The 24,267-nt window shown below is 47.6% G+C and overlaps 1 protein-coding gene and 1 long non-coding RNA gene across 2 annotated transcripts in view; one reads left to right on the top strand and one right to left on the bottom strand.

Annotated features, from left to right (window-relative positions):
* The first annotated feature begins 153 nt into the window (after window positions 1-153).
* Window positions 154-24,267, top strand: part of LOC102946148 (aryl hydrocarbon receptor-like) — a 132,044-nt gene continuing 107,930 nt past the window's right edge. The window contains exons 1-2 of the mRNA XM_037912944.2: window positions 154-574; window positions 2,881-3,068. Coding sequence (XP_037768872.1) covers window positions 534-574; window positions 2,881-3,068 — 229 coding nt within the window. The 5' untranslated portion in view covers window positions 154-533. The remainder of the gene's footprint in view (window positions 575-2,880; window positions 3,069-24,267) is intronic.
* On the bottom strand, window positions 4,809-8,218 carry LOC122462418. The gene is made up of 2 exons (XR_006284953.1): window positions 8,009-8,218; window positions 4,809-7,336 (listed from the first exon to the last, which is right to left on the bottom strand). It is a non-coding gene; the product is annotated as an uncharacterized LOC122462418 (long non-coding RNA).

The following is a 24,267-nucleotide window of genomic DNA, read 5'->3' as shown; positions in this document are numbered from 1 at the left end:
CCCTCCTCCTCCTCCTCTCCTGCCCAGCGGAGAGGGAGGCGCAGCCCGGCTCCCAGGAGATGCCCGGCGGCCGGCTCTCTCCTTGCTCCCATTGGCCTACCGCGGGTCGCCTAAAGTGCTGCGGCGGAGGCTGGGTGCGCTAGCCGCTGGGAGCGCACTTGCAGGGGGCGCCAGGCGGGGCCGCTTGGAGCAGCTGCATAAGCGCGGCTGGCTGGCGAGGGAGTTTTGCAGCCCGGCGGCAGCGACCGTGACCCAGCGATGAGCAGCCCGAAAGTCCCGGCCCGGCCAGAAGCGGCTGCGGTGCCCCGGACCTAGGGCTGCCTTGCCCCCGGGCCAGCGGCTCGGAGCTCAACAGCAGCCGGCCCTGGAGAAGATGCCCCCCCGGCTGGCACGGCCCCTGGGCGCCCTGGGCGCAGCGCGCTGAGCCAGGCGCAGCCGGCTGCTGCCCTGAGTGGCCTGGTGCTGGCGGGCCGGGGTCCCCCGGTTCTTCTGCGCTGAGCCGGCAGGCAGGCGGCTCCGAGGAGACAGGGACAATGTACGCGGGGCGCAAGAGGAGGAAGCCCGTGCAGAGGACGTAAGTAGGGAGCCGCAGCGGGGAGGCTGGAACCTGCCTCGCTGGCTGGACCCCCTGGCAGGGAGCTCTCCCTTGGGGGCAGCAGCACAGGGCTGGCGGGGAGGTGGGTGTCTGGAGCTGGGGTGCACGTTCGGGGTGGGGGCGAGGTGGCATTGCTCTCCAGGCGGCACTCTGCCCCTTTAGCTCCCAAAACTTGACAGAGCAAGTGTTGGGTTGGGGGGAGAATGAATCCAACCCACCTGCCAAAGGACTGCCCCCCAACCAGTGCCTGCCTCGGAGCTAGCGGCGCTCTGCCTCCTGCGGACTTTCCCCCTTGCGGCATTCACAAGCCGACTTCTCTCTCTTTTTTTCTTTTTTTCTTGAAACCCCTCGTTCATTTCATCGCTTCCTAGCTCCGCTGCTACGGATTTCCGCTGGGCAGCGGTTGAAACTAGATTTCTATGTGTATTTCCCAGCTGTGGATGTTCCTTGCCAAGGAGGAAAAGCCAGAGTTTGAGCCTGATGAGGCGCTGTGATACAATGCCAGCACGGTGAAATTGCCTTGGTAAAATGGTGCCAATGAACTCCCTCCCCAACCTTAAAAAAGTCCTTTTCATGAGAACCTATGCAGGATATTTGTTGAAAACATAGGCACGATCTATGGTCTGCGTACATTTGCATGTCGTATGGTCTGCATACATATGGCTATTGCACCACATGCCACATCTTCCGTACAAGATAGGCTCGAGCTATCACCCACAGTTGGTCTGGAAGTTTTATATAAAGGTTTCAAAGACTTCACATGGGGCATGTTATGATAAAGAACTCTGTTTAAATTATCAGTAGCCTCCATTTGAAAAAGATACTAGTGAACAATAGTTGTCCTTTCAAGGGCTGACCTATTTTTAGTTGATAACCTTCCCAAAGATTAATGATGGAAAGGGTGGCTTTTTAAGTTGTCCCCTTGACCAGTTCGGATCCTGAGAACATGCCCTAAAAGAAGTTACCATGGCAGATATTTGGAATCAAAAGAGGTGCCTTAGTTATTTTAGTGACTTTAAAAAAAAAAATGTTCTTTTTGTAACTGGAGTGTGTGGATTTCAGGTTATCCCTTGCCTTTTCTCGTGGTGAGACTCCGAATTATTTTATAATTGATAAAATAATGTGGTACATCTTCAGAAGGCTACAGTGAACTTCAGGTTTGTGCTTTCTACCCACATGTGTACCATCCAAAACTATTTTCATTGTTTGCTTTTCCATGGTTAGGGAATAGGTACAAGAGACACAATTTACTAAAATGTCAGTGCAGTTAAAATAAAGGACTGGTTATCATGTAGTATGAGCTAATTATTAATTTAACCAGCACAAATGGTTTGTCTGTTGATTTGCAGCCATTCATTGGGACGAATGGCCAATTTTAACACTCAGTTAAAAAGTTTAGTTAAAGTGCTGGCTAGAAATCTTTAAAATATATTAAAAATATGAAGCCTTTTTGACCAGTATAAACTCTGAATGGCTGGAACTCCGTGTCCCAGGATTGCCCAGTCACATTCTCACACTTGCTCCCTTGCAGCCACGAGAGCAGGCTGAAGTATGGAAGGGAAGAGGTTGAAACTCGTAAAGCTTCTAAAGTAGATTCAGAAGGCAAGCAAGAAGGGCGCCCGACCTCATGCATTGAGCAAGTGTCCTCTTGAACCTGGATTCATTTGTTTAAAATGAAATAGATAAATGTCCTTGGAAAAAGTCGCAAGGCCCTTTGCATGGGTAAATGAAAGGCAAGTAACCAACAGAGGCCATTGTTAGGGTTGGGCAGTTTGGTAGCCTGATGGCGGGAACAACTGAAATCAGAGGTGATGGGGGGCGGGGCATGTAGGATCACGTGCCCCCTTGTTGCTTGGCTTGTACTGAGCATGCTCAAACAGACTGAGCATGCTCAGTAACATCTTCTGAAGCCCCTGCCCTCCCTCTGCCCTTCCCCCCCACTATTGGCAGGTCTTTGACTGGGATCATGAAGAACAGCTGCAGTTCATTCTTGTTTTGAGGCAAAGGGGTTAACTGTAAGTGCTTGGGGCAGGGGCCATATGTTATTCATCTGGGGATCAGGGTGCACGGTGCTAGAAACATATGAGTAGCAGGAATGAATAAGGGGTTGACGTAAGAGCTCCCATTCTGTTAAGAAATCAAGAGTGGAGGTTGGCAGTCTGGCAGCCCTCGCAGGGATGCCAATTGTCATAGTCCCCTCTCATACCCTTGCTGTGTGCTGGAGAGTGCTGTGAACTCTGCAGGTGTGTTTGTGATGTGTCTTCCTTTGCTCCTCCCCCCGGCAGAGTGAAGCCGCCACCCCCAGAAGGTGTGAAGTTGAACCCCTCCAAGCGCCATAGGGATCGGCTGAACTCGGAGCTGGAGCGGCTGGCTAGCTTGTTGCCTTTCCCCGAAGAGGTCATCTCTACCCTGGATAAACTCTCCATCCTGCGCCTCAGCGTCAGCTACCTCAGGGCCAAGAACTTCTTCAACAGTAAGAGCAAACTGGGGGAGGGTGGGAGACTGGAGTGGGTCCTTTCCCATTAAATACACCATTTTCCCTTCAGCACTGCAACAGGACCAGCAAGGTGCGCACTGCAGGGAAATCTCACCCTTTGTGTTAACATGCTGGCAGAAGAAGATCATTTCATTGCATAAGGGAATGGTTATTGTGAAAATCTGATTCCTGCATGTTGCCCGCACCTTTCACTCACCCCCACACCTGCAGACATTAAAACGGACTTTCACCACCAACACAGTGTAATATGGATCTGCCACTTCACACTCATATTAAGGGAAGCCACTGGGAAGGTAAAAAGCCCTCTGAAACTTCATGCTTATCTGGTGCTACATTTTCCTGCATTGGAAAGCAGAAGTCCCAGAAGACCGAGCAGGTCCCTTCCATCAGATCTCTTATATCTGTTCTGTATTTAGCCTTTTATTTGAAATATGGCACCTGGAATCTTGTCTAAAATCGGTTAGCTCCAGGATCAGATGTGTTTTAGCTTGATTGAATTTTGGCGAGAGAAGCACTCCCTGTTTCTGAGGACAGCATGGTAATTCCCTGGCAGTACAATGACATCTCCTGCCGCAATAGTCTTCAAACTGGGCTTGTCCTCTTCTTACTTTTCAGTACTAATTTTTATCTCTTGAGCCAAAGAGCTCAGAGGAGCAGAATCTGTTCCCATTCAGAATACATATACTGGAACGAGAGGAATCAAATCTATTATGAAGCCTAGATAGCAGACTAATAATACCAGATCTCAGTGCTCAGGATGCAACTAATTGAGCAGTGTTGTCGTAGCTGTGTTGGCCACAGGATATAAGAGAGTCAAGGTGGGGGAAGTAATATCTTATTGACCAGCTTCTATTGGTGGAAGGGACCCGTTTTCAAGCTTCGCAGAGTGCTTTTTCAGACCTGAAGAAGAGCTCTGAGGAGCTCAAAAGCTTGTCCCTTCCACCAACAGAAGTTGGTCCAATAAAATATATTCCCTCCCCGACCTCGTCTCTAGTTTAGTAGTCAGTTTATTGCCTGTTAAACTCAGAGTTCCTGATCAAAATGAGTGTAGTTTTTGATGTATTTGTTTACTTAGGGTGTGTCTACACTACAGCATAAGCCCATGTTTAAGGCCCGGGCTCAAGCATAACTCCCCTGGCGTCTACACTGCAATTGTGCTAACCCAAGGCTTGGACCCAGGATCCCAGTTAAGCTGGAACCCAGCATCTGAGCCCTATTGCTTTGCAGTGTAGATGCAGTCCCGCTTGACTCGGGTCCCGGGAGTCAGTTGGAAGTATCTTACAATTCTATGGGACAGCTTCCTTAGTCCTCTCTATCCCAACAATCTGCTATCCACTCTATTGAAAATGGAAGCCACCCTCCTTTGCTAAGAGCAGCAGCTCAGGGCAGCATTAACCCATTCTCTTCTGATCACCAATCTGCAAGCACACTGTCAGAGAGCCTCCTGAGTTTGCAATGGAGAGCAAACCCATCAAGCCTTTTGCAAAGCGAGCTGCTTCCTGATAACGTGCAGGGCAGGCAGTAAAGTTTCCCCACAGTGCACCATCATCCTATATTTTGAGGGGCACTAGGGACTCTGCAATATGGCTACTTGGCTCTGTGCATTATAGTGTGAGTGCCGGGGTCCTAGGTTCGAACATGGGATAGAAAAGTCTTAGCATAGGGTTAAAATACAGTGTAGACACTCAAGCCCAGGGTTCCCTAACTCGAGTCCCACTAAACCTGGGATTACATTGCAGTGTAGACATACCTTTACACACACATTTGATACTACCGATAGCCAGGGGTGAAAGTAATTTAAAGGACTTACCGGTACTCCGGAGCCCTGAGCAGGGGGTGTGGCCTCCACCTGAAGTTTTAAAGGCCCCAGGGCTCCAGCTGCAACTGGGAGCCCGGGAGCCTTTAAATCATCCCCAGAGGCAGCTGGAAGCCCCGGGGCTCAGGGGCGATTTACCACAGCGGAGCTCAGGCCCTTTAAATCACCGCTGGAGCCCTGCTGCCACTACCCCAGGGCTCCAGCAGCAGGGCTCAGACGGCGCTTTAAAGGGTCCAGTGCTCTGGCCGCTGCGGGGAACCCTGAGCCCTTTAAAGCGCCAGCCTGGGGAAGCCGGTCCGGCACAGTGTACTGGCTCTTGCCGGTAGGCCGGACCGGACCAGCTTACTTTCACCTCTGCCTATAGCACTTAAACAGTTTTAGATTAAAGGTTTCAGGTTTTTTCCCTGTTATATTCTTTAAGTGACCAACTTAATCCTGGATACTGAACATAATTTAGCTGTCTCTGCATGGATTGTTTTAAATTAACACTATGTTTTTGTAGCTTTTAAACTAAACTGCTTCAAGATAAGTTTCACAGCCAACAAAAGTGTAGCCTTAGTCATTCTTGTTTAAAATATCCTCAGTTGCTTTCATTTTATTTGGCACTGTTGGCCCATGCCGTTAAAATACACATAATAACTGATTCTTAGTGGCATAGAACATAGGTGTTTTATTAATGGAGACAAATAGAAATGCATACAGCATGTGTTTTATCTTTTCCCCACAGTATATTTTTGAGATACTGTTTTATATTAAGATTTTTCATTGTTACTCCAATGTGAAAAAAATGAAGTGTGTGAGCTGTTCATTTGCCATGTTTTGACAGAAGCATTTTAATACCAAAGCACGTGATTGTTTGGAATTGCAGGGCTCTTTAAAAATTGCATTGGTTTTGTTTGAGGGTTTGCGATGGGGTGGGTGGTCCCCATCCAATGCGGGGTGAGTTCACCCTGACCCTCCAGCTGTCCTTTACCTTGAGGTGGTAAGACCAAAGGATTGAAATTGATGGGGTAACCCTGGTTTGCAGGGCAGCCCAGCCTAGCGGCCAGGTGTAGGTGTATTTGGGACCAGTTTGGTTTAGGGGCTGGGACCAGCTCCCTTCAGACCAGGGTCTGACTATATCCGGAGTCAATTAGAGCCACCATGGGTGTTCTATTTACATGCACGGGGAACCCGAGCTTCCCTGGGGCCTTCTTCTGGGCCCGTGGGCTAATTACCCATCCCTATCTGCCATTATAATCTATATAGGGGCAATCCCTTCAGAAAATGCCTCTTGTTCACACTCATAACAATGGTCTCAGGTCCACTTTCACCATGCCAGTCCCCGCCCAGAGGACTTCACCCTGCCAGGGCAGGACTCAAGTAGCTATCAGCCTCCGTGGCAAGTCTGAGTGATTGGTGGGGGTTCTGGATGGGTGTCAGTATCCTCTGGGCTTGTTCCAGCCAGTTTATCTCATACCACCGACACTTCAGGCTTTCAGTATCGTGGTTCCCCACTTCTGCTGCCAAGTAATCTTCCATCAGCCCTACGGCATCCATACGCATCACAGACTGGTGTCGTCGCACCCATTCCTTGCCCCTGCAGGAATTTGAGTGAAGTGTAACAGGACTATGGCTTCTGCTACCTGGGCCCCAGACCACTTGTCAGGTTCCAACCACCACCAGGCGTAACCTCTGAGGCGTTGCCCACTGCTCTTGGTCTGGCCCCAGAAGGATAACACTCTCAACAGAAACACTGTCGGTATGTTTCATGTCTGATGCCAGTTTGGTTGGGATTGCTGCCTTCACCTTATCATCATCTAGTGCGTCCAAGTGGTCAAGATTGCGATAAGCTGACGGGGCAGGCCCAGTGTGGGTGGCCCAGTGCCCTGGGAGCCAATGTGTGGTGGTGGGCACCCACTCAAAGTCACTAGGAACACTTCAGGGTCATCCCCAGATCCCATCTTGGTAAGCTACAGCAGGAGTCCAGATGGCTTGGAGCCAGGGTCGGATTCTGCTAGTATGGTGGTCGGAGTGCCCCCTGGCTGCAGTAAAGCCGCCATCTGCTGCACAAGACTCGCCTGCTGGGCTTGATGATGGGGGGCTAGTCTCCACATCATTTGTGGTTGTTGATTGGCAATTTGTTGCAACAGCTGTACCTGTTGCTATTTGTGTGCTTCTTGTTGTTGGCTCTCCAAGAGCCATTTCAATACTTTCTTTGACTCCATCTCAAGGCCTAAGATTCCCCAAGTGGAGAGGTACAAGTATCCATGGTGGAAATGGTGTCTTCCCTCTTCCTGGGCTTCTCAACACAGGCCTCTCAGCAAGCCCTCATCACTGCCTGCATTCTCCACCACGTGCAATGGGGTGGGTGTCCCCATCCAGTGCAGGGAGAGTTCCCTCCCATCTCTCCAGCTGTCCTTTACCTTGAGGTGGTAAGGCCGAAGGACTAAAATCAACAGGGTAACCCTGGTTTGCAGGGCAGTGAGACTTAGTGGCCGGAGTCAATAAAGTTCCCATGATTCACAGGGAAGTAGGGCCTAGTGTCTGGAGTCAATACAGTTACCTGGCTTCTCAGGGCAGTGGGGCCTAATGGCCAGAGCCAATAGTGGGAGGGATAGCTCAGTGGTTTGAGCATTGGCCTGCTAAACCCAGGGTTGGGAGTTCAATCCTTGAGGGGGTCATTTAGGGATCTGGGGCAAAAATTGGGGATTGGTCCTGCTTTTGAGCAGGGGGTTGGACTAGATGACCTCCTGAGGTCCTTCCAACCTTGATATTCTATGATTCTATGAATAGAGTTACCCATGTACACAGGGCAGTGGGGCCTAATGGCCAGAGCCAGTAGAGTTACCCTGGTACGCAGGGCAACCCAGCCTAGCAGCCAGAGTCAAGGGGGTTCACCCTGAGTCACAGGGCAGTAAGGATTACTGGCGAGAGTTGGTAGGTTGCCATCTGGCGGAGCTAGGGTAGGGGGACCTGGGCTGACCCTGCTCCACCAGGTCCCAGCCCAGAGCCCTAACAGTGGCAGAGTGTTCCACCACTGAGTCATTGGGGCTCCAGCTGAAACACGCCAACTTATAGCCACAGGACTATAGCTAGTCCCCCCTGGGCCACTTCCTACCATATCTTTTGGAGCTACAGTTGAGGCATCGTCAAGGTCTCCAGGTTTTTCAGCGTGTGCATTTCCCGGTGACTCTGATCCCTTTCGGACATCTGCATGCACTTGGGCGTTGGTCAGGGTCTCCATGGCTCTGGCGTCCACGATCAGGGGTTCCTGCTGCTCCCGGGCTGGAGCCGGCAAGGAGTGTCCTTCCTCCCCAGTGGTCAGCCCAGACTGAGCTAGGCTGCTCCCTTTTATACTAGTGCTGCATCTGGAGCATGCCTAGTAGTGACATGGGAACATGGCTTCGTCAGCCCACAATGAGGAGTTAACCCTTCCCCATCCAGTGTGGGGTGAGTTCATCCTGTCACAGGGTTCCAGAATATTGAAGTTTAGTTTTATGGGTGAGAGGCTATGTCTGTGGCAGACACCTTTGTGGACAAGTAAATTGTTATCTAGCACAGATTAGATTTGATAGTTTCAAAGTGACTTATTTTTTCTCTATCATCAGATGAAAGGGAAGTACTCTTACCTGTTCTGCTTACAAAGAGTACTCGTTTGATATTGGTACAATCTAATTAAAGATATTTTAAAATATGTTAAAGAATTCATCTATCATGCCATTGTAATATAACATTCTTAGTTAATATATTCCATTCTTGTCCCTCAAACTCTGACTGCCAGATGCTGGGACTGGATAACGGGATGGATCACTTTATAATTGCCCTGTTTTGTTTTTTTCCCTCTGAAGCATGTAACGCAGGCCACTGTCAGAAGACAGAGTACTGGGCTAGATGGACCATAGGTCTGACCCAGTATGGCTGTTTTTATATTTAGAATTTGCTTAGACTTCTTCTATACAAACAGCATCAGTTTGAAAACGATACTCGTTTGACTTACTATAGAAACATTTGCAAGAATTTTGTTTTGAATTCCATTTAGTTTTTCTCTGTTAAAAAGATGCTTTAAACATGATACAGTGCTTATAAGAATGGGAAGGCTGGTGAAATGGAAAGCTGATGTTATTAGAAAGCAGTTATTTTACTCTGCAGTGCCAAATCAGTTGACACTGAGTTGATAACTATTTCTAATTTATTTTTAACTTCGACTTTTCACTATTAAATAGTTCCTATATGTGAGCCCTCACTGTACTGAACATATCAAATGCAACATTTTTAGCAGCAGCATTGTAGGCAAAATTCAGATCTTCAGAGGTTTTCCACCTCTATTATAATCTTCTGACTCTCTAAAACAATGGCAACAGATTTAGAGAAATATAACTTGGTTTGGGTTGTGTTTGTTTGTAAAGGTTTTCATATTGCAGAAAAATGGCTTGTTTTGACAGTGAGCTGATGATGTCTGCTGAAAATCAATGGTGCGGTGCGGACATTGCATTCTCTTGAAGCATTAATAATTTAAAAATCTCAGCTTAAAGAATTTATAAAATGGAGGCATGGGAGCCACTCTTTAAACCTTTAGCCTTAAAATGGCTGGTCTTGTCACAAAGAATCAAAACCTAAGTTACAATGCTTAGAGACTCCTTGTCTAAGAATTTCAAATGAAATTCTGCCAAGATACTGCAGAAATTGAATTCGGAAGCAGAAGACAACAGTCCATGTAATGGGGAGAGTGTGCACTTAATGGGTTATAGACACCCAGAAACTTGCCTAACTCTCTGTTCATTTTACATTTCTGGATCCCAGTTTTTACGTTCTTGGTGCATTTGGGCATATTGGCCTCTCTATGTTTGCATCAAAGGAAACCGTAAAATATCTTGTTTAAGGTTCCTAATATATTTTTGTGTCTCCCCTGTACTGGAATTTAATTTGTTTTTAGTTACCAGCATTCAAAATGCTAAGCATAAAATAGTGTACTCTTCTTTGAAGAGCACCTAGGGTTTTAGAATTATACCTCCCTCCATAAAGACAACAGCTTAGTTTGAGGAAGCATCCTTGGTTATGTGACTGGCTCAGTCAGATTAAATCAGCATTAAGGAAACAAAAATCTTTATAGATGAAAGTGCTACCACAAACCTAGAGATGTGTTTCTTAATTAGTCCTGCAGCCTTTACAATGTTTAGTATTAAATAGTTAGCTTTGGGCATTGCTGCAGCAAGTACTTCTGAGCAACTTAAAGAACCCATATTTAAAGAGTTTTCCAGCATTATTCATTATCTCTGGTCAGATTCAGCTCAACTGCAGTGTGGTTTGTTTGTGAAGATTCTTGTATTCTGGTTTTATACCCTCTTCCTAAAGATCATACTGAGAATGCCTTCTGCAGAGAACCATTTCTAGTTTCCATATTTTTACTTTCGCAAGCATTAAGCTTCTCTTCGCTTACCTCAGTGTATGTCTAAAGCGTACAGTGACCCGTACAAACCCAGTATTACCTACTTTTATTATTAGTCTAGATTATGTACACTAGAAATACTGACTCTTACAAGTAATGTTATTTATATTAAAAGAGATAATGTGACATTACGCTCCCTACCCTTGTGTTTTTCTTGTGCTCTTGGATTTGGGTCCGTTCAATGTCTGATCTTGGCTGAAGACTGTGGATGCTAGTTTTTGACTTTGGCTCTAACCCTATTCCCATTGAAATCAATAGTGTGTAGCAAAACTCCTTCTGCACATTTAAGGAGGTTCTATACAGCAAGGGTAGTGGTTAATAGCATAAGCTGCTCTGCTTCAGGATGTGGTCGTCTCTGCCTACGTGAGCTTTGGATCTGACTGGCCCCCATTGATGGCACCCGATAAGGGTCCCTGCTCAGAGTAAGGAGTGATGGCCAACCATGGATCCAGTGGATGCGGGCCAAGTTCCCCAACGGCAGTGAATGTGGACAAGCTACGATGGTGGATGTGTGGACCACACAGGGAGGAGAACAGATAGATCTTTGAAAAGGCTATCCAGGCCCTACAGAACCAATGGCGTCTGTCAGAAGAATTCCTGGGGAAGGGGATGGTGTGTGTGGTCACCCCAAAAACAAGATACCCTCTGCACCTCCCCAGTCCCAAGGAAGAAAACTGAAATGAAGCACCATGACAACAGCACCAGGGTTAGCACCCCTGCTACTGCCAACTCCTGGAGGATGGGCACGTTCTGCATGAGCAGGACAGGTGTGACCTAAACCCCTCTCAGGGAAAGCACATCCCTGATAACCCCAACTTCCTGGAAGTCCAAACCAGACCTTAGTCATGTTCTGTCTCGCCACATGGAATGTGTTTATACTGAACAGCACTGGCTGCAAGACAGCTCTTGTCAAAGAACTCACTTGCTACAAGATGGTAATCGCTGGCATTGAGGAGGCTTGCCTGCCACAAAGCGATCAAGTTGCTACGGAAGGAACAACCTTCCTCCACTTCGGTGGTCCACACCATACTTGAGGGGTGGCACTTGTCATGAGACAGCCTCTAGAACAGACTTTAACCATATGGAACCCCATTTCTCTACGCTTATTTTGTGCTCGGCTTCAATGCCATCTTGTTGTTGTGGCCTTTGTGCCAACATAAGATGTATCAGCTGCAGAAAAAGACACCATAACTATCTCTTCATTATACATTGCGTTACTGGGCTGTTGGCCACCAGCTAGCAGCAAAAATCCATTCTATTCTACCACATGACACACTGCTAGTGCTTGGAGATTTCAATTCTGCAATCAAACTGGGTATGAAACTGTGATGGGTTTCCAAACACCAGCACCACTCGGCTTCTGACCTTGTGTGCCACTGAGGGCTTGTCAGTTATGGGCGCCTGGTTTTAAGTGCCACAATAACCATTGCCGGACCTGGATCTCGACTAGTGGACATGCCATGGAAGAAACTGATCACATCCTTGTCAGAAATTGCTCCATAGTGAAATCTCACCGGGTCTTTGGCAGCAGAGAAGCACCAGCATACACAGACTTTGGACTAGTTGTTGTTCATCTTTCACTCTCTTTTCCAACTCTGCGCAAGCGTGAAGTTCACCAACAATACAATATTCAGCATTTGTCTGAGGATCGTGTTGAAGCCATGAAATACACACAGGTCTTTGAGGATCACATACATAATCTCAGTACCCCCTCTGACTACTTGGAGATCACCTGGATTGGTATACATAACACTGTCACGCACTGCCACCGAAACAGTCAGTTTCAGATGGTCACGTAATAGGGTTGCTATGTTTCCTATGGCTGGTAACATGGGGAGGCCCCGCCCCCTTCTCCAGGTCTTCCCCTAGATGAAAAAAAAAAAAGACATCAGGGCTTGTCAAATGGCACCCAGACACACAAGCTGACACCTGGACTGTCCAGGTGAAAATTAGGATGGGTGTAGGCCTCCCACCCCCACAACACCCAGAGCAATAGGGACAGCATCCATGTACATTTCCCCTCCAAAGTTTTGCTCTCCAGGTGCAAAGCTCTGGCTGTGAAATGAGTGGATGAACCGGGATTAGATCTGGAGCAGTCTCTTTAGAAAAGTACTGAAGTGTGTGGGGGGGAGGGGGGCGGGGAGGCGTGGGGGAGGTCAGCTGCCTCCTGGGCACCCCCTCATGGCCAGGGTGCCTCTGCAGTGATTTTCTCCCTCAAAGGGCTTCTTAAACAAATGCCACCCAGGCTTTTCTTGTCCATCCCCAATCCCTTCTCAGGGGCTGAGTTTATTCACGAAAATAAAACTCCAAGTCCCAAACACAGTCCATTGGTTTTACCCTCTTGCTGGGTCACTCCCAGGCCTTTCCTGCCTGCAGTCTCAGTAGGGAAACCCCATGTCAAGGTTCCTCCCCCACTCTGAACTCTAGGGTACAGATGTGGGGACCTGCATGAAAACCTCCTAAGCTTACTTTTACCAGTTTAGGTTAAAACTTCCCCAAGGTGTAAATTAATTTTACCCTTTGCCCTTGGAATTTCCACTGCCACCACCAAACTTTAACTGGGTTTACCGGGAAACATAGTTTGGACACGTCTTTCCCCCCAAAATCCTCCCAACCCTTGCACCCCACTTCCTGGGGAAAGTTTGGTAAAAATCCTCACCAATTTGCATAGGTGACCACAGACCCAAGCCCTTGGATCTTAGAACAATGAAAAAGCATTCAGTTTTCTTACAAGAAGACTTTTAATAGAAGTAAAGGAATCACCTCGTAAAATCAGGATGGTAGATACCTTACAGGGTAATTAGATTCAAAACATAGAGAATCCCTCTAGGCAAAACCTTAAGTTACAAAAAAGACACACAGACAGGGATAGTCATTCTATTCAGCACAGTTCTTTTCTCAGCCATTTAAAGAAATCATAATCTAACACATACCTAGCTAGATTACTTACTAAAAGTTCTAAGACTCCAGTCCTGTTCTGTCCCTGGCAAAAGCATTATACAGACAGACACAGACCCTTTGTTTCTCTCCCTCCTCCCAGCTTTTGAAAGTATCTTATCTCCTCATTGGTCATTTTGGTCAAGTGCCAGCGTGGTTACCTTTAGCTTCTTAACCCTTTACAGGTGAGAGGATTTTTCCTCTGGCCAGGAGGGATTTTAAAGGGGTTTACCCTTCCCTTTATATTTATGACACCCCACCTCCCAGGGCTTTCTACTGGAGCTTGCTTATTCCCAGCAGTCTCTAATTCACCCTACTCCCTGGCCTTCCTGCCCAGGGCCTTTCCTGCTTTGGTCGGCCACCCCCAGGCCCTGCCTGGCTGGAGCCTCAGGTTTTGGCTTTTAATCCATGAGCATCAGGGTCTTGCCTGTAGGACATTTCTCTTTCCCTGTAGCTTCCTGGGCTTTCCCCTTCACTACAGCCACCTGCTGCCCTTCATAGAGAATTACCTGATCCAACCCTGGCATGCCTCTTTTGTACTCGGGGTTGACTAGCCCCAGAGCCTCCAGCCCTTAAGGGATGAGCCAGCCTGTTACAAGTATGATGCTGCACGTACAACTTGAGTCTAATAAAAATTCATACACCATGTAATTCACATTCTGTGCACATATAGAAATGTAAACTCAGGGTGAGCACTGGGTTTTTCCTCCTAGATCATACGTCAGCTGATAACTATGGATTGTGGCCTGTTACAGATAGCAGCCACTTCCATTGGTTAACAAATTCAACTTTATTTCCATGCAACAGAAAGAGATATTTCCTTTTTCCTTTAAAAAACAAACCCATTCAGCATTATACAGGGCTTTCATTTTCAACAGGGCCTCACTAGTTTCAAGAGCTCTGGGGCTTGCTGCTTGCAATTTGTGGGAAGCCATTGATTATCATCACCACCCATAAAAGAGTATTTAAAAACAAAAAACTAAAATTTATTTTAGCTTTTGTTTGGCGAGGGCTCAGCCTTTCTGTAAGGCTGTTCCCAATAAGCTAGACAAGAGTTATGGAGAGCCAGATTCCAAGGTGACACATGCATCTCCACTTCCCATGAAAAAGCCACTAGTAAAGGAAATAAAAGACAGTGCTTATTTTAAATGTCTTTTAATTGCAAAACAGGGAGCAATAGCGTAACGCTGCAAATAGGGAGGGGGGAAACAGGCTAGAAATCAGAACAACTTTTAGCTGGTGGAGGGTGATAAAAGATTCCAAAGGTCTGTAAGAGACTTAAGGATGGAATGGACAGGGTAAGCATGGGGGAAGTGGGCAGAAGAGTCTATGCCCACTGGAGCACATACCTCTACAGAGCCTGGAATGGAACGCAAAATCCCTGAGTTTCACCATTCCTCTGCTGTTGGGAAATATCTCTGAAACCACTGGCAAAGCGTCTCCTCCCCCTCTAGTGCTGATCCACAGAGGAGATGACAGCCTACCACTGCGATCAGGTCTGGTACTTCATTAGCTCAAGTGGCAGAGATCCGTGTGGCAGGACCCATGTGGGTGTCAATGTGATGGAATGTCAATGCACTCAAAAGTCAGGAAATGTCAGGATTAAGTTTGCCTCTGCAACTTTAATTTGTCCCCCTGTATCTGTTATGGTGCAGTCTTGAATTCCATACTATTTTTTCCACAGGACCCCAGCCTCATTCAGTGCACAGGATGGTTCTGCTCAGGGGATGAATCAGGGTGTGTAATGAAGGAGACTGTTGTCTGTAGGTTCCTCAAAACTCTATTCTGCCCTCATGTCTACAAAAACTTTGACAGCAGTCAGGCTGCTGGTGTGCTGAGAACACTGCCTGGCATGCTGACCAATATTGTCTCATTGTTTCCTGTCTGTCTGTATGCAACTATTGTCTCTTGTCTAATACTTAAATGATAAATTGGGGGGGGGGGGGCAATGCCTAGCACAGTGGGGTCCGTGTCCATGACTAGGACTCCTAGGTGCTATGATAATGCACATAATTAATTCATAATCTGTGCCTCATTTGTTGCTGAAGTTGGAAGGTATGTAATGAATGAGGCAGAGGCTAGCAGGAAGAGCAAGGATGGTCTTGGGGTTAAGACAGTTGACTGCTGCCCTGGAAAATTGGTGTCTCAAATTTGGCACCCAAAATTAGTGGATACTTTGGACTTTCATCGCTTTGTACCTCAGTTTCCATCTTCAAAATGGGGATAAGTCCCTCCCCCATCTCACAGGGGTGTTGGGAAAATTAATTAAATTACTGTTTGTGAAGCACTCAGATTCTATAGTGATGCACACCATAGAAAGTCCATGAGAAATTAATAATTTTTTCTTCAGAGTAGGGTTTGAATAGCATGAAGGAAATAAGGCCTGAGGCCGAACATTGGCTAATGAGGATAAAACAAAACATTCAATCACCTCTCATTCAGTGAGCACCGTCCATCCTGTGCACTGAATGAGGCAGGGGTCCTGTGAAAAGATAGTATGTGATCATGGAATTAAAGACTGTATCATAATGTACATGCAAAAGGGAGTCGAACTAAGGTTGCACAGGCAAATTTAAGCCTGGCATATCCTAACTTCAAAGTACGCAACTGGTAAATTGGAACTGTTTGTCCGAAATAGAAGGGCTGGGAGTTGGGATTGTGCTGCTGGTATGGCAGAGCCTAAGGGCTCGTCTATATGGAGAGTTAGTGAGCAGCAAGCAGGGTTGTTAATCTACAGTGTGCTAGCCTGCCGCACATTAATTGGCTGTGTGGACCTTGCTACTGTGCACTAACAGTTGCCTAGTGCACTTTGACTTACTACAGAACTTTTAGTGCATGGCAGCAGAGTCCACATGGCCAATTAGTGCATGTCAGGGTAGAATATAGTAGATTTGCCCCCCAGCTTGCTGTGCACTAACCCTCCATAGAGACAAGCCCTAAGTCACCTCCTCACCTCCTACAGCTGAAAAGCAGATGTGTAATATGCCTTTCACTTCGCTAACATGTACCACAGAAGGCTGCTACATTCACGGCTTTCTCCTGGAACCTAAAATCCTGTAATAAGCAGGACTTGATGGAGAGGTTAGCACAGAAGTTATGTGCTCTTTATGATGTTTGACATTTTTGGAAAACATTGTCTGGGACAAGCCATCATTAGAGCAGTGACGTGGGCTTTCCATCACAGCCATCAGTGTGCTCCAATAACATTAGTCCCAGTTAGGATGAGATTTTCTTGTACTGTCAGGTCAGAGAATTACTATGGGCTTGTTTTGTCTGACGTGTTCCAGCCTAGCCCCACTATAGGCTAACAATTAGTGGGACATGAGTCGCATGTCAGTTCCAGGTGTTCACACTGGTTTTTGCTCTTCTCCTGAAGTCACTCAGTTGTAGCTTCTCCTTTCTCCTCCATCCCCAATGACTCTCGGTTCTTTGCTCTGGGTACTCTCTGGCCTTCCCTTCCCAGCCTTGCCCTGGCTTGGTTCAAGGAACTCATGGCTTCCTTTTAGGCTAAAATTGTCCTAACTTGTGATGGCATCTTGTCTGCCATATACACAAATCTTTGGGTCTCTTTTTCCTTCCTTCATCTTCTCCCTGTCCCTTGGCTCTCAGGATCCTTGCAATTATGTGTTCCCATAAGAAAACTGCCTCTTCTCCTGACATTCATCCCTCCCAATGGCGTGGAACTGTCTCCCTTTCCTTGCTCTGGACACCAGCAGCTCAGTTACCTCTGCCACGTCTCTGCTACTTTTCTCTCATCGTCTTCTATCTCATTTCAGCCTTTGATGCTATGGGATGCTCCAGCCTCCTGGACTAGATCTATAGCTACAGAAGCATCTTAGCATCTCCTTTCACAGCTCCACTCCTACCTATCAGAACTCTCTGCCTTAGGCAGTGACTCCACCCTGCCCCAAGACTCCTTATCTACGGCTTCAGTTCTGGTCTCTGCTCTCATCTGTCTTCTCCTTCTCCTTCACCTGGACCAGATTCTGATCTCAGCCACGTAGCTGTTAGCAGCACTGGAGTCACTCTATCTAGCCATCTATCTTGCCCCCCTTGCTCTAGTATTCAAGCAGCAGCCATGACTCCGCTTCTACTGAAATCCTCATCTGCACCTTCCTGTCCTCTCCCTGGGTGACTGTTTTGACTCTTTTTTCTTTGACATTTCCCTCTTCCCCCAAAACCGGGTCTCCAGACACCATGTCTAGATTGCCACCCACCAGGTTCTGACATGTACAAAGAAGTAGCACCTCAGACCCCACCATCACCAGCTGCTCCAGTGGCCCTGTTCCTTTCAGCATAATTCCTAGAACAGATCTTTTAGAAGAACATCCAGTCTTGATTAAAAAATAGTCAGTGATGGAGAATCCCCCACGACCCTTTGGTAAGTTGTTCCAGTGGTTAATTTACTCTCACTGTTGAAAAATGTATGCCTTGTTTCCAGGCTGAATTTGTCTAGTTTTAACTTCCAGCCACTGGATTGTGTTAGATCTTTTTCTGCTAAATTGAAGAGCTCATTATTAAATATTGTTCCCCCTAGAGGTACTTATAGACTGTAATCAATTCACCTCTTAACCTTCTGTTTGTTAAGCTAACTAGATTGAGCTCCTTGAGTCTATCACTATAAATCAGGTTTTCTAATCTTTTAATCATTCTTGTGGCTCTTCTCTGAACCCCCTCTAATTTATCAACATTCCTCTTGAACTGGGGTGCAGTTGAGAGAGAGAGAGCCTGGAGCACTGGGCCTGGTGCAGGACCTCAGGTCTGAACCAGAAGCTGTGAACCAAAGTCAGGCCATGTATTAAAGCAGATGCTTACAAGTTCGTTGTCCAGTACATGAACTTGGCAAAGTTGCTGCTAGCGTACTAGGCACTAGATATTTCCATAAATATATTTCAGAAGGCTAGTACAGATAAACCGCAATCTGGTACAAGATAAGGTTGACAGAACAATGAATAGGGATATTGTGTCTGAGTGTATGTCTACGCTACGAAATTAGGTCGATTTTATAGAAGTCGATCTTTAGAAAGCGATTTTATACAGTCAATTGTGTATGTCCCCACTAAGTGCATTAAGTCGGCAGAATGCGTCTTCAGTACCATGGCTAGCATCGACTCACGGAGCCGTGCACTGTGGGTAGCTATCCCGCAGTCTCCGCTCCCCATTGGAATTCTGGGTTAAGCTCCCAATGCCTGATGGGGCAAAAACATTGCCGCGGGTGGTTTTGGGTGCATGTCGTCAGTCTCCACTCCCTGCCTTCCTCCCTCCATGAAAGAAATGGCAGACAATCATTTCACACCTTTTTTCCTGGGTTACCTGTGCAGATGCCATTGCACGGCAAGCATGGAGCCCGCTCAGCTCACTGCTGCTGTTGTGAGCATTGTTAACACCTCACGCATTATCTTGCAGTATGTGCAGAACCTGGCTAGGAGCTGCCAGCATGATGACGATTGTGAGGAGGACATCACGGGAAGGCATGGGATGTGGCAATTGGGACATCATGGTGGCAGTGGGGCAGGTTGATACAGTGGAACGCCGATTCTCGGCCTGGCAAACAAGCACAGACTGGTGGAACTGGATAGTGTTGCAGGTATAGGATGATTCCCAGTGGCTGCAAAACTTTCGCATGCATAAGGCCACTTTCCTGGAACTTTGTGAGTTGCTTTCCCCAGCCCTGAAGTGCAGGAATACCAAGATGAGAGCTGCCCTGACAGTTGAGAAGTGAGTGGCGATAGCCCTGTGGAAACTTGCAACGCTTGACTGCTAGCAGTCAGTCGGGAATCAATTTGGAGTGGGCAAATCTACTGTGGGGGCTGCTGTGATCCAAGTAGCCAATGCAATCACTGACCTTCTGCTAACAAAGGTAGTGACTCTGGGAAATGTGCAGGTCATAGTGGATGGCTTTGCTGCAATGGGGTTTCCTAACTGTGGTGGGGTGATAGATGGAATGCATATCCCTATCTTGGACCACCTTGCCAACCAGTATGTAAATTGCAAGGGTTACTTCTCAATGGTGCTACAAGCACGGGTGGATCACAAGGGATGTCTCACCGACATCAGCGTGGGATGGCTGGTAAAGGTGCATGGCGTTCGCATCTTTAGGAACTCCGGGCTGTTCGAGCAGCTGCAAGAAGGGACTTATGTCCCAGGCCAGAAAATTACCGTTAGGGATGTTGAAATGCCAATAGTTATCCTTGGGGACCCAGCCTACCCCTTGCTCCCATGGCTCATGAAGCCATACACAGGCAGTCTGGACAGTAGTAAGGAGCAGTTCAACTGTAGGCTGAGCAAGTGCAGAATGATGGTAGAATGTGCCTTTGGACGTTTAAAAGCTCACTGGCACTGTTTGCTGACCAGGTTAGACCTCAGCACAACCAATATTCCCATTGTTATTGCTGCTTGCTGTGTGCTCCATAATATCTGTCAGAGTAAGGGGGAGACATTTATCGCGGGGTGGGAGGTTGAGGCAAATCACCTGGTGTCCGATTTTGAGCAGCCAGACACCAGGGTGATTAGAAGAGCACAGCTAGACATGCTGTGCATCAGAGAGGCTTTGAAAACCAGTTTCATGACTGGCCAGGCTACGGTGTGACAGTTGTGTGTGTTTTTCCTTGATGCAAACCTGCCCCCTTTGTTGATTTTAATGCCCTGTAAGCCAACCACCCTCCCCACTTCGATCACAGCTGGCAAAGGAAATAAAGTCACTATTGTTTTGAAACCATGCATTCTTTCTTTATTAATTGAAAAAAAAGTGAGATAACTGACAAGGTAGCCCGGGTACGGTGGGGGAGTAGGGGAGGAGGGAAGGACAAGGCCACATTGCTTATTGCAGCCACTCTACAAATCAAAACTGTTTGAATGACAACCTTCTGTTGCTTAGGCCATCCTCTGGAGTGGAGTGGCTGAGTGCCTGGAGCCTCCCCCCAGCATTCTTGGGCATCTGGGTGAGGAGGAACTTGGGGAGGAGGGCAGGCGGTTATACATTGGATGCAGCAGCAGTCTGTGCTCTTGTTGCCTTTCCTGCAGCTCCACCAGACTCCTGAGCATGTCCGTTTGCTCCCCCATTAGCCTCAGCATCGCCTCCTGCCTCTTCTCATCGTGCTCACTTAATGCTTTCCTGGCCTCTGTCACTGAATGCTTCCATGCATTAAGCTGTGCCCTACCAGTGCGGGAGGACTGCTTGAGCTCAGAAAACATGTCATCGCGAATGCGTTTTTTTCGCCTTCTAATCTGTGATAACCTCTGGGACAGAGATGATAGCGGGAGCGTAGAAACATTTGCACTTGCGGGGCGGATAGAAAGGGAGAGTAGAATTTAAGATAGATTTCTGAGAACAAAAGGGAGACTCTTTCACAGTGAATCAAGCAATTCACAGCAGACAGCACATGTGCTTTAGGTACAAGGTCACATTTTGCCTTTTATATTGAGCACCTGCCAGTATGGTACGTGGGGTTGGCTTCTTCCGCCTTCATAACATGTGGGAATGGTTTCAAACTGCAGCACCCTCCTTTCCCATAGCAAGCAATGCTGGTTGGGTTTGCCAACCGGCATTTAAAAGGAGGAGCTGCGGTTTTCGGGTGGATGTGCAGCACAACTCTTCCCCCACCCCACTGCGTGGCTATTCTCTGGGATGATCCCTTTTAGCCAAGCGCAAACAGCCCAGCATGAACGGGGTCCTTTTACTGTTCTCTTACAAAAATTCCCCTATTTCAACCAGGTAACCATGAATGATATCACTCTCCTGAGGATAACACAGAAAGATATAGACCGAATGTTGCTTGAATGTAACCAAAACCCAGGACCATTTGCTGCCTGCGTGATTGCGCCTGTGTGAATCAGTATTTGTGTGTAAGCAGAGTCAGGATGAGCTCCACCCTGACATCTGGTGGTGAGGTGTGGCAAGTTGTGGAAAAGAACTTCAGGGGCTGATCTCATTTGCATAGGCACACCCACCCCGCCTAGAATGAGGCCATAGCTGCCCAAATGGTCACTTTGGCTGCTGTGGGATCCCCAGTGTCTCTCTTATTGGGGCAGGAAGAATAAATTGTTATTACCCTGATTATGGGAATCAAGGACAGTGGAACTGTACTTGGCCTTTTGTTATGATGGAGGGACTCGCCATCAACTAAGTAGCACTCGCTAGGCAAGGGACATGGGTTCCAAAACCCTGTGAATTGAGAGAGGTTTGAGACAGGCATTAGTAACTGGGGTGCGTGCGCCCCCCCCCCCCTTTGTGAGGGCCTGAAACACCAATTGCACCTCTGTCTCTCTCTCTCCACTGTGGAATGTCAGAGCTAATTTTGGGTCTATTAAGAGTCTTGCTACAGGTGCTGTGCTGAATTCACTTTAGCCTTAGGGTGCACCAACACTAAGGCTCCTACTACTATGAGCTGAAATCACTGAGAGCTGTGTCAAGTAGTGGGGAGCTGAAAGATCTAGAGTGCAGTGGTACTGTTTGTGGATAGGCTGGCGGAGCCGTTCGTGAGATTGCGGAGCCAAGCTGTGCAGAGCGGAGCTGTTCGTGAGACGGGGGAGTGGAGCAGAGCAGAGCCGTTTGTGAGACAGCGGAGCAGAGCGGAGCGGAGCCGTTTGTGAGATGGCGGGGTGGAGCGGAGCCCTGTGGAGCTGTGGGGTAGTCAGCTTCAGGGCATGTAAGGTGCCCCTTACCTCTTCCCCCCCACACACATTTTTAGCCAGACTGGGGAGTAACACTCTGCAGATGAACTTTTGAACTCTGGGGCTGGACTTTTTGGACTTTGGGTGATTTTTTGGATTGCTGGACTCAAGAGACATTTGGGTTGTGGGACTCAAGAACCCGAGGGAAAGGATATGGCCCAATTTGCTGGGGTGGGTCTTTGCTCATGGTTTGGTTAATGAACACTAGTTGTGGTGTTTTCCCAATTTAATGCTGATGTCGTTTACCTCATGTTATTAAAGATTCTCTGCTACACCGAGACCCTGTGCTTGCGAGAGGGGAAGTATTGCCTCTTTGAGGCGCCTAGTGGGTGTGTAGGATTTTGCATTTGCTTTGATGAGAGGGAACCCCTGTGTACTGAACCCGGCCCTTGCTGCTATCAACTTGGCATGGCAGAAGGGTTACATGTGAAGAGGGCAAAAACATAGCCTGACTGAGCAATATATCATTTTTTTAATTGATGATTTCTAGTCCTTACAGTATGAAACAGGAAAGTGAAGCACGGCTGGTTTGTGTGTGGCCCCCTGAGCCCAAGATTTAAAATGCAGAGAGGTTACAGTTCAATTTGAATTGAGCAGTCTATTTTTAAGCACTTACTTTGAGCCATTTATAACTCTTTTAAGTGTCCCTGGAGCTAACATTTTTTCATGCTGGATCTCAGATCAAAGGTGAATTATTCTGGAAAGTCTGAGCAAAATCCGTGCAGCTGTTTTTGAGTTCTGGGTGGAGGGGCGAAGACTTCAAATGAGAGGAAAGGGGTGAAGATGGGGAAGGAATGAAGAATCAGGAGGAAGTGGGTAGGACTGGTACCTAGATCTGTTGCCAGCTGTTCTGTTTGGCAAGGGTTGTCTTGGGCTTTAGAAATGCGTCCAAGGATCTTCCCATCCCAGCCAATGTGCAGGGCTCCCAAGCCAGGGCAGATCAGTGAAGACAGGAGGCCAAAAATTGCTAAGCAGTTGAGAGCTGTTTCATGCCCATAGCTGGTCATTGCCCCATTGTGACTGGCCAACACACATCTGTTGGCATGACCACCCAGGACTTGTGTGTCTCAGCTGTGTGGCTCTTGCCTGTGAGGGACACCTGCTCCAGCTGAGTTTTCCTGTCCACAGAGGAAGTTTGCAGCACTGCCTTGCTTTCGGCAGCCTGCCATTGTCACTGAACTCAGGGTCCTGATCTCACTCCCTTGGCTGGAGTGGAATCCGGAAATGATCAGAGGACACTGTTCGTCCACCAGCATGTCTGCCGTTCAGATCGGTCTTCCACTACAAGAAGGATGTGGAAAAATTGGAAAGAGTCCAGCAGAGGGCAACAAAAATGATTAGGGGACTGGAACACATGACTTATGAGGAGAGGCTGAGGGAACTGGGATTGTTTAGTCTGCGGAAGAGAAGAATGAGGGGGGATTTGATAGCTGCTTTCAACTACCTGAAAGGGGGTTCCAAAGAGGATGGATCTAGACTGTTCTTAGTGGTAGCTGATGACAGAACAAGGCGTAATGGTCTCAAGTTGCAGTGGGGGAGGTTTAGGTTGGATATTAGGAAAAACTTTTCACTAGGAGGGTGGTGAAACACTGGAATGCGTTACCTAGGGAGGTGGTGGAATCTCCTTCCTTAGATATTTTTAAGGTCAGGCTTGACAAAGCCCTGGCTGGGATGATTTAGTTGGGGATTGGTCCTGCTTTGCGCAGGGGGTTGGATTAGATGACCTCCTGAGGTCTTTCCACTCCTGACTCCCCAGCAAGATACTTCAGCCCCCAAGCTCATAGCCTGAATCAGAACGACCTTCTGGCTGGCCAGCTCTAAAGCTGCTACTCCCAGAGCCAACATAACTGCAATGCCCTCCCCTCCCAACTCTCCAGCCAGGGGAGTCTGGTAAGAAAGCCAGCTCTAGACAGCCAGCCATATCCCAGCTAGTGGAGAAGGGAAAATGGCTTTTCTGATTTTGCAGCTTGATTCTTCCAGGTGTTTCACAGCAAAGGAACTGCCCTGCCTTTGCAATACGGCTTTGTGCAACTCCCCCACACTCTTCTTTTCTTTGCCGATGGCAAAAGACTGGCCAGAACTCCAGTTCTACTGAAATCTTCATCCGAACCTTCCTGTCCTCTCACTCTGTGACTGTTGACTCCTTTTTCTTTGACATTTCTCTCTCCCCCAAAACCATTCCAGGAAGACCTCTAGTTTGCACCCCACTTGATCCACAGAGGGAAGATGTCCTTGGTTAATAGTAGAGCTGGGTGGGAAATGGTTTCCCTGTTTCTTGAATATTTTCAAGAGTTCAATTTTTTCTCTTGAATCAGGATGAA

The sequence above is a fragment of the Chelonia mydas genome, chromosome 11 (assembly GCF_015237465.2).
Source record: "Chelonia mydas isolate rCheMyd1 chromosome 11, rCheMyd1.pri.v2, whole genome shotgun sequence".
Taxonomy (NCBI): domain Eukaryota; kingdom Metazoa; phylum Chordata; order Testudines; family Cheloniidae; genus Chelonia; species Chelonia mydas.
This window is presented reverse-complemented; position numbering and strand designations above follow the sequence as displayed.